At 37.8% G+C, this 10,841-nt stretch overlaps 1 protein-coding gene across 1 annotated transcript; it reads left to right on the top strand.

Annotated features, from left to right (window-relative positions):
• Window positions 1–8,723: 8,723 nt before the first annotated feature.
• On the top strand, window positions 8,724–9,937 carry LOC130138746 (heavy metal-associated isoprenylated plant protein 2-like). The gene is made up of 2 exons (XM_056313746.1): window positions 8,724–9,233; window positions 9,465–9,937. The coding sequence occupies exons 1-2, from the start codon at window positions 9,149–9,151 to the stop codon at window positions 9,788–9,790; spliced, it is 411 nt and encodes a 136-aa protein (XP_056169721.1). The 5' UTR covers window positions 8,724–9,148; the 3' UTR covers window positions 9,791–9,937.
• The last annotated feature ends 904 nt before the right edge of the window (window positions 9,938–10,841 follow it).

The following is a 10,841-nucleotide window of genomic DNA, read 5'->3' as shown; positions in this document are numbered from 1 at the left end:
TGACTCGTTGATTAATTAATACTTCAAAAGATATGTCATCGACACATTTTGATAAAACATCTTTTCGGCACGCCTGGTGGGATGCATTTTGTTGATTCGAGGAGACTTCAATGGAAAGAACCAAAAATTAACAAGAGTCTGATAATGTTGCAAGCAACAATAATCTAGTGCCACAAATTGGTGACGAAGTTGCTGCGTACTTCAACTCTTTAACCGTTAACTGAGTGGCAGAAAAAGGACAACACGAGCGGGTAGACCTTCGCCAACGTCTCGGTGAAGAGCAGTCGAGAGAAGTTGCGCCAAATCTTCATATGATGGCTGCCATGAAGAGGTTATTGAAAGAGTAGCAAAATGATAAGGCCAACTACATGTGAATCACACCTTATACATAATCAAGCCGATCGTTATCAATGCTATGAATGATGTTCTCGCAAGGCTAGGATCATCCAATCAACCATTAGTATTCAATCTAATGGTAACGGGGTACATTCCTAATCTCTCTCCATTTATCGATGTTAATAGTGTTGGTCAAAACAACCAAATGGTGACAATAATTTGGCAAATCAAATTGGTCAACAGGCCGAATTGCCAAATATTGAAAAATATGGCAATGGCTCCATTGGTACCCACCAATGTGAATATTCCTGTTAGGCCTAACATGTCGATTAACATTGATGATTAGCATCATCGCCTAGAGGGCTAGACAGGGGTGTTATCATACTTGTTTGACGAATCCACAATTGAATCCAGTACACTTTGTAACGGTTGGGATTAGATAGTGGTGTTATCATACCTGTTTATAGGAAACAACATTTTGAATGGATCGATAATCTAAGGGGTTTCAAAATATCTAACTAGATTGTTTTCACTGGCGAAGATGAACAATCAACCATTGAACACATTATTCAATTTTATAGCACAATGTGGGGAGCAGGGACAAATGAACTTTCAAAACTAATGTTATTTGCTTTGTCTTTGTCAACAAGTGCTTTTACCCAGTACACTAATTTATTACCTAATTCAGTGTATAACTAGACAGAGATGGAAAGACAATTCCACTCTCAATTTTATCGAACGATATTTGAAGTATCAATTGCTGATATAACCAGACTCTATCAATACAATAATGAATTGGTCGATTAGTCTGTTGCTCGATTTAAGAAGACTAGGAATAAATTCCTTACTTCACTCTTAGAAAAAGTGTTCACGAGCTTGGCTTTCGATGGATTGATATTCAATCTAAGAGAAAAGCCAAGACTTTGCCAATTAATTTCAATTGGTACCGAGAGTGTCTAAGTATGAGTAAATTCTTAAAGACATAGACAAAGGACCACCTGAAAACTTTGCACAAAATGTGGCTTTAATGAAAAAAATTATGAGTCAAAGTATGAATTTGACCTGAATAATAACATTGAAATAAATGTGGAAAAATAATGTTCGACAAGCCTTACTTGTTGATCCTTAAAGCCTGCCATAGTTAAAGAAACCAAAATGGCTAGAGCTATAGACATTCGAGTCTACTCATTCGACTTCAACAAGTTGGACAAAATCTTCGATTTACTCTTAAAGGATGGCCTAATAAAATTAACATTAACGCAATGCCAAAATATCTTGAGTAAAGAAGATTTAGTAAAGAAAAAATATTGCAAGTGGCACAATTCATAGAGCCATAACATAGCTAATTGTATTGTTTTAAAGAAAACAAATCAAGAGGCAATTCGGTAGGGAAAAATCAAATATGCTGATGATAAAGGGGCATACAATAATCTCGGATTATCTAATTTAAAAGAATAGAGTGATTGATGGATCATTCCATTCCTTTTAAAAGTGCTACATGTTGACATCCAAAAATACAAAACTTTTAGTTGCAATTGACAAATGACATACTTAGTCGATAAAAGGAAAGTCCGTTGAACTAGAGAAATCATTAATGAAAAAGATAGTCGACAATCTGAAAAGCATCGAGAACTCACCAAGGAAGTTATCAACAGTGGACAATCAACACGAAGAAGTAACTACTGGGTAGTTATGTTTTTTTTTGTGGTCATTACTGCTATTTTATTATTTTTTGTAACTTCTTATGAATAAGTGTTGTTGTAACTTTTTATAATTGCGAATAGGAAAGAAGTTATGTGTAGAATAGGAAGTTATCTTTTCAAATTCAATAAACACTTGTTTGTAACTGTCAATTGTGAGCTATAAATAGACACCTTATATTCTTTGTAAAACCCCAAATTAATTATAAAACTCAATGTTCTTTACAAATTTATCTTTATATTTACTTTTTCGCAATTTAAGTGGCTGGCCGCAATTGTGTCCAATCTTTCTATATTTTTAAAATTTTTGTCATTTACTTTCTTATCTAAAATCAACAAAAGACCCTTCATATTCTAGCAAAAAAAAACAAAAGACCCTTCATATCCTTTGTAGATTCTCTCACCAATTCATCATCACTTTGAAAGATATTTGATTGATACCTTTCGGTGAAACACTAGTGTAATTATCTTCATTAAATGATTAGAGGAACTCTATAGCCTACTGCAAAATGTTTAGCTTGCGGATCTGGCGAGTAAGTTGTCGCATCCACCATGTTAATGTGTATCAAAGTTGCAAAATGACCTTCTAGGAACTTCTCCCAGGAAAAGTACCAAAAAAGGCTTAAACCTATTATTTTGGTACAAATTCATTTCTAAACTTTTTAATTGGACCAATTTAGTTATAAACCTTTTCACATTTTTACTAATTCAATCCATCCGGCCAATTTAAGCAGGAAATTATTGACATGGACACCGAGTATCCTACTTGGCACAGCCGGTGCCGAAGTGGACATTTTAAAAATATTTTATTAATTTTTAGAATGTTTTTGTTCTTTTCTTTTCTTTATTATTTTTTTTAAAATTTTCCTTCATTTTGGCCGGCAAGGGCCAGCAAGCCCTCGTCGGCCTTGGGTGAGGTAGCCCTCGTCCAGATTCGCTGCCCCACCAGCTCTGGGCGACTAGCCCTCGCCGACTAAAATGAAGAGAAAAAATAATAAATAATAAGAAAATAAATTAAAATAAAAAAATTATAAAAAATTATTTAAAATGTGCACTTTAGCACTGGCGTCCACATTAGTGTTTTTCGACCTAAATTGGCCAGATGAACTAAATTGATACCAAAGTGAAAAGGTTTTGGACTAAATTGATCAAATTGAAAGATTTAGAACTGAATTGATATAAATACAATATATTCAGGATTTTTTTGGTACTTTCCCCAAGTTCTAGGACGAGTCCGCCCATCATCACCCGTTATGTCTAACGTCATGAAAATAAGTATTCAAATAATTGAAGCATATTCAGATGCCCACTTAAGTCTATTCCATCGTGCACAGGCTTCAAAGGTTCCCTCGAGACACTATTATTAATAGTATGCATTTGGTCGCAGAGAAGATATCGTCCACACAAATAGTTCACTAAGTTTGCAATGAATGGCTATGGACCATTTATTTGTTGTCCAATGGTAAGAACATAACCCCTTGAACGGTTCCTCTTTCAGGAGGCTCTAGATGTGAGAAAGATGAGTTTAAGAGAGCACTGCAAAACAGCATGAGACTTTGAATTAAAGCAACTGGCTAGCTAGCTGCTCTAGAGTTTTTTTTTTTTTTTTTGGCTCGTAGCTGCTCTAGAGTTGTAGAGTTCTGAAAGATAGGATTTGGGTTCAAAGAGCTTTAGACTAAATTTTGGCCAAATTCCTAAAGCACCCGAGCTTTTGACCCATAGGACAGAAAATATCGCCAAGGGCTGGAGTCCTTGCTCTCTCTTTTCTCCTGAAAGATGAACCATATAAGTCCCAATTCAGGGGAATCGGAGTCGTCAATGTTTTGGGGAATCGTTATCTTCTGGTTTTTGCTGACATTTCCACAACGCTTTCTTGCTCTTACTAATGTGCCTTTCGCACATGGGGACGCCGTAGCTGCGTCAAGTGCCACGCAGCTTGCGGATAAACATGTCATGGATCAATTTCTTAACTCATATTTGATAGACTGAGTTGTTAAAGAAATTGATTATAAATAGATTTAGACCAAACTTTATGGGTCATAAATGGAATTAATATGCGTGTTAAATAAGTTCATAACTTATTTAGACCTAACTCACCTATATAACTCTCTCTTCACTATCTTCGGCTCTCACTCGATCTCGTGCTCGATTGCTTTATGCTTTCACCTTAGTTTGTGAATGAGTTTTCTTAAATTGTGTTAAATATATAAGTATTTTAACAATATGGGTTAGTTCGGGTATTTATTGGGTATGAATCGGATCGGATATGAGTCAATAGAAACGAGTCAATTTTGGTCGGATCATTTTCTACTTGACCCACTCATTTGATTGACGTAATTTATGGGGACGGAAATATTAACGGTGGGTATTTTTGTCCCTTGAGTAAAAATTGACGGACTTTTTTGAATTATTTGAAAAGTGAAAATATTTTTATCCTCCGAAAAGAAATCCGTGAGTTTTTTTTTTGGAATTAGGCCAAATAATTTTCAGATACGAAAGTCTCAGGTGCAAGGGCACTGGGATAATGCAAAGCTGGTTTTCAAAAAACTTTTCCCACCCCAGTTCTTTTGAGCGAAATTGTTCATGGGTGGGTGGGATCCATACTCCCACCGAGATAGAAAGAATACACAGATCCATCATTTCACCACTTCCACCATTTATACTTTTACCCTTAAAAGTCGCAATGTTGCATGACACGTGCCAATTGAGGGATAATTATGATTGACGATCATATTTCTGTTTCTTTTTTGGCCTTTTATTTGTTGAGGCATGAGGGGGGCCTGTTCCGGGCATGCATGAAGTGGCCATTTTTGTTTAACATGCATGAATCGTGTGCGGAACCTTTGGTCCCCCAGGCTTGGACCTTGTTAGTGTCGCTTAGTGGACTTTGAAAAGACTATCCATCAAGCTTATTCCTTTGTGAGCGTGCTTCTCAAGAAAGAGGGGGATGTAGGATGATAAAGAGTTTCACTTTTTAGGGAAGTGATTCGAGACTTATCCAGTTCGATTCCAAGCCGATAAAGTCATCCGCTTATCCAATTGTTAGGTCTTAATTAGATTAGATCATGATACGATAGATTGGACGGCGATTTTGATCGGCCTCTTAGCCGATTCGAGTCACGGTAGAAACCGGATTAGATGTTATGCACAGGAGCGTAGGAGCGGGATAGGCAGAGGTTGTCGCTCTCCTTGCGACGTTTCGCAACAAGGGTTAAGGACTATTATTTTGAAGGATTATAGAGGTAGGTCTAATTGTCATGTCGTTCTTTCGATAAAAATAGCCGTAACAATCGTAGGGATTACTTGTTATAAAGTCATGTTTATATTTCTAATTATATGAATAAGTGGTGAATCAAAATCTCTCATTATCAACGATAACTTATAGCAAGTTTATCGAATATTTTATACCGCTCCAACTAATTGTGAGTCACGGTAGAAACTGGACTACATGTGGGTGAGGTCGTTCCTCGCCCAGTGAAGGCAAGGTCAGCCTCATCATGGTTGGGCGAGGTTGAGCCTCGCTAGTCGCCAGTGGTTGGCAGGGGCGAGCTTTATCAGATGCCAGCGAGGTAGACCTCGCACCTCGCTGGCCTTTGCCTTTGGTTGGTCACCAAGGCCTGGCGATCGGCTAAAGAAAGAACGGAAGAAAAAAAAGAAAGAGAAAGAAAAGAAAAGAAAAGAAAAAATAAATAATTTAAAAAAAATATTAAAAATGCTATTAAAAATTGTCCACGTCGGTAATTTCTGATCAAAATTGGCTGGATGAGCCCAATTAGAAAAACATGAAAATGTTTATGACTCTATTGTCACAATTAAAATGTTCATAACTGAATTGGTAAAAATATAATAAATTTATGATTTTTTAAACAATTTTCTCGATAATAATAATAACGCGATCGCGTGTACGAACCTCCGTTCGAATTGGAGGGTCTTATCCCGGATGTGCGGCGTGCACATGAAATAGCTTGAATTGACCCGAATCCTCGACCATCTCCATCGCGGGAAAGGACACCACAACACTCTTGTCGGGTCCGCATGTGACCACTAGGTTTTTGTACATCCACTCGCCGTCTACCGCGTTCTTAGGATGCCTCTCCATACACCCTTTTTCATTTGATACTCCATTAGCGTTAACTCGTATCTCACTTTACACAATCATAGTCGCTCGTTAATGTAAATATCAAACGGTGCTTGTCGATGTATAAAACAATTTTCTACATTTATATGATGACTGGTGAGGTCCTAAATAAAGTTTGAAATTTTTTTTCTCTCCGAGTTGTCGTGGGAGGAAAAACAAGGGTGGGAATGGAACTAATGATGCTGGTTGAGTGTTGAGTGGGCTTTGGAGATTTTTCAACTGTCCACTGAAGGTTTAAAAAAGAGGAAGGGGGCCACCACACAATGCAATGCAACATATAAACAAGTATTTTGGACCGGGGAGAAGGCAGAACCGTTGAAGAGTTTCCCCTGTATATACTTTTTTCTATTAGAGAATAAAAATACTTTGGACCTGAGCAAGTTCTTAAATAGCTACATCTCGGTTCTCGTCCGAACCTTGAGATCACTCGAATGTAAAACTTTTAAAGTGTATTCACTTGTCCAAGGGAAGACAAAGATACATAGGGAATTGGAGGGAAGGGAGGCGAGGTGTGCAGGTACCGGCATGTTAAATAAGGAACACATCTATTGAGCTTGCTTCACATTTCTCGTTAGAACCTCAAGATTATTGGGATGTAAAACTTTTAAAGTGTATTACCTCCTCCAGGGGAAGATAAAGATACGCGGGGAATTGGGGGGAAGGAGGGGTGAGGTGTGTGAGCACCGACATATTAAAATAAGGAACACATTTATGGAACTCGCTCCATACGTAGACATGCCACAAAAGCTCTCATAAGAGCAAAAGCTCTTGAAGAGGTTCCTTATATTTTCTTTTCTTATTAAAGAATAGAAATACTTGACCAAACTTGATCATTTGTGCACATCACTCAAGTTGTCCACTCATTGGATTGAAGACTCTCTCCTTTAGAAACCCTTTGATTTTCATCTAAAAAACTTTAGTGGAGACATTAGCAAAACTGAAAAGTTTAGAATTAAATCGGCATCTATATAATATGTTTAGGATTAATTGGTTAATTTTCCTGAACTTTAGACAACAATGATTCTGCCATGTCGTTAACAAAATGTATTTTTCTTTTTTTGTGAAGATAGAATTCTGAAAAAGGAGGTAAGTCATCATCATATTATGAAATTACCAACCCTTTGCTAATTTGTAAACTATCAAAAAAGTATTGGTAATTTTATAAAAAGATTGGTATGTTATCAACAAGTTACTTGAAAAAAGTTACTAGTGTTTTTTTGGTTAATACTATGAAAAATCTCGAACTGGTACACCTGTGATAAATTTACTTTAAACTAATATTTTGACCACTAAAAATCCCAAATCGTTACAAATGTGACAAATTTAGCCTTCGTTAGTTTCCTTTAAATTTTATCGTCAAATTGCTGAATTGAATGACACATGACTGTTGACGGGTGTATCGATTTGAGGTTTTACTCTCCGTTTGTTATAGGTATACCAGTTTGTGATTTTTTGTGGTATTAATTCAATTTAACGGAAACTAACGGATGACAAATTTGTCATAAATGTACCGATTTAGGGTTTTTGGTCACATGTGTATCAGTTTGAGGTTTTTCGGGGTATTAATTTTTTTTTTACACTTATCAACACTTGTTAGGATGCACCAACATGGAAGATAATTTCGTATTTTTGGACACAAAATATTAGAATTCTTCCGGTAAACAAATTTTCTAAGAGTGTGTTAATGTGGCTTTTAGATTTTCTTTAAGCATTAGAATATGAAAAGGCAACTTTCTGACAATATGGAACATCTCAGAATTGGACTATCAACAATAATATTTTCAATCACCTCAAAAATTTTCAACCATTTGGCGAAAATCCACATGAAGTGTCTTGGTTTAGCTGAAAGGCCAACACCCAAACGAGAAGACTGCTTTATGCCTCTAGATCATCATATGGCAGTGGCACAAGAAGAAATCCGACTAAAGGAAGCATATTAAAAAATCTGTAGATACAATCAGTCGAGAATCGAGATGACATCGAGCGGACGTTGTGTCGATCTATTATACTATGTCAATCACGCAGCCGACGCATAAAATATTTTCTCTTGACCAAACAGGAGTGGTTGCAGCAACTTATTAAACAAGCTGAAGGTCCATGTGCAATTAAACCTCAAGAGTTTCTTCATGGACTAATTCAGGGGATCTCTTTCAAAGGCTTTGGTGACCATTGATTATCACAAGAGTGGGTGATGGTTGATTCCAATGAGCCAATCAGACTCTTCTCTTGGGCTTTCAAACTTATATGTAACAGCCATGATGATAACTAATTTAGGTGTGCTTTTACACTTAAATGAAAAGAGAGAGAGAGAGAGAGACAAAGAACATGTCAATTCCCTCTTTTCTGAAACTGTTGACATTCCTTCCCGATTTGCTAGGGTTGGTGCAACTTCCATATCTTTTTTGTGAGGTTTAAAAACTTTGCGATATGGTTCGACACTGACTCTGTTTAAGGAATTCTTTCCGCCCTATTTAGCACTTGAAATCGCATGCGGTCCGCTATCATCGATCGTCGGCGAATCATGGTTATGACCAATGAGCGGTCGATGCAGAGATGATTAATGATCGGACGCGGGTCTTTCCGGACTATTTATATGGAGCAGTACCAATCCTTAGGACTTAACTCCAAATCAACAGGTGGTGACTGGTGAGTTCGTATGGTGGTTCACCAGGCTCAAAATCGACCCAAACACATAGATCCAGCTTCACAACATTGGGGAAGATGTCAAGGCTTTGTTGGAGGGGGGCTTTCGTTGACATAAGATTTGCCAAAAGATGATTATAAAAAGATTGCATTCTATGACTAAATGACAAAGGAGTTGAACCACTCTGAATTTAGAGGCTCAAACCCTAATGCCGGTCCTCAGATTCTCTCCTTAAAGCCCGTCCCCAACTGATGCCAAGTTCGAGAGCTCTAAGGTTGTAATCAAATCGAGAGAGAGACAGAGAGAAAAACGCCTATCAGTTCCTTAATCATGGTGAAGAAGACGGTCTTGAAGGTTAGTATAACATGCGAGAAATGCAAGAAGAAGCTCCTCAAAGCAGTCTCTTCACTAGAAGGCAAGTTACAAGCTCCCCATCTCATGCACCTCCTTGCCACCAATTTCTTCTTTCTGCCTATTCAATTTGAGAACAGTTTCTCTTCCAATGGAATTTGAACGTATGTTAGAGTCGAGAAAATGCTCGTTTTTCCTGTTAATTTTCGCGTCCCGTCTCCACATCATTAGATGACGAGAGCATGCGCAAGGATGATCATCGATGGTTAAACCGGATGGTAATTTGTGAACGCAGGGGTTGATAAGATCGAAGTGGACTCTTCCAAGGGAACGCTGACGGTGACGGGCGACGTGGACCCTTACGACGTCATACTCCAGGCTAGAAAAGCCGGCAAATACGCCGAGGTCGTGAGCATCGGGCCTCCTCCTCCGCCGCCCAAGCAAGACGAGAAGAAGAAGCCGGAAAAGAAGAAGCCCGAGGAGAAGAAGCCTGAGGAGAAGAAGCCCGAGGCGAAGGCGGGCCACTGCTACATGCCCTGCGATTGCCCGGCCTGCCGGCAAATGGCGATCGTCTACATGCCGGGATGGGAAGAGCCCGATCCGCCCTGCTCCATCATGTGACATCCCATCTGCGTTAGGCAATCTGTCAAGATCTATGATTTGGTAGATGTGAGATTTGAGTCAATTAGCCACATTATTCTTAGCAACATGCGCCCTTCTTCTTTGTGATCGTACAATTGGAATCCATTAAAATTAAGTTTCAGATGATCCCCAAATCTTATTTTAAAAAGGAATAGATTGTAAAATAATGAAGTAAAGAATCAGGGGTTCATCATGGTTGCAGCAGCTATGGTCCCGCTCCTAAGTCGGATAAATATAAAGATCGATTCGAGTTAGCAGCGCATATGAGATGGAATTCGTACTTCACGTCCAATCTCAATTACATCTATCGAACCAGCCAATTTGAGTTAGTCACATATGATCGACCCGGTCGTGTCGTGTCTTGTTTTGTGGCCAATTGTGTCCGATTTAGGTTTCTACTCGCCTGGGAGAGCTCGAGTGATGAATCTGCTCATTCACCAAGCAATTATATGTACCATCCTTTTTCCAAGGACAAAAAGCAAGAGCGGTTCTTTCAATTCCCTCTCGAATGCGTGTTCAATAAACATTCAGATACATTAGATCACGTACCGCCTGTGTAAAGAAAATTTTACAATTTTATTCGCCTTTGATTCGAGAATTATAACTACTCACTCTCTCAAATCAACAGCGTATAAAGCTGTTTGTGTACGATTATTTTTCACGCCATGACGGTATTCTATAATTACTCAAATATCTAACGAATAAAAGTAATAAAAAGTGCTTTATGTTTCATTAAGTTACAGGAGAGAGGCTATTCTTTTAGTTTTCCAAGCGCCCTTGTTTTCATTTTGGAATGAAAATAACATAAATTAGATTTAGAGTAGCTTTTTAACTCCATTTACCTTCTTATTGATATTATTCTACATTCATAGGTTGTATAACTAAAATAATTATCAATTAGTTAGAACTGACAAAAGTATCAGAGACATAACATTAAAAATGTACTCTGAACTTAAGTACTACTATAACTATTTAGAATTTCAAAAGAACTAAAAAAGAGGAAATTTATGACATGTCTGGATAGACTTTT

Source organism: Syzygium oleosum, unplaced genomic scaffold, assembly GCF_021117445.2.
Source record: "Syzygium oleosum isolate NSW1041296 unplaced genomic scaffold, Sole_v2.1 Sole_v2.08, whole genome shotgun sequence".
In the NCBI taxonomy this organism is placed as follows: Eukaryota; Viridiplantae; Streptophyta; class Magnoliopsida; order Myrtales; family Myrtaceae; genus Syzygium; species Syzygium oleosum.
Note: the sequence above shows the minus strand (reverse complement) of the source record. Positions and strands in the feature narration are given on the sequence as shown.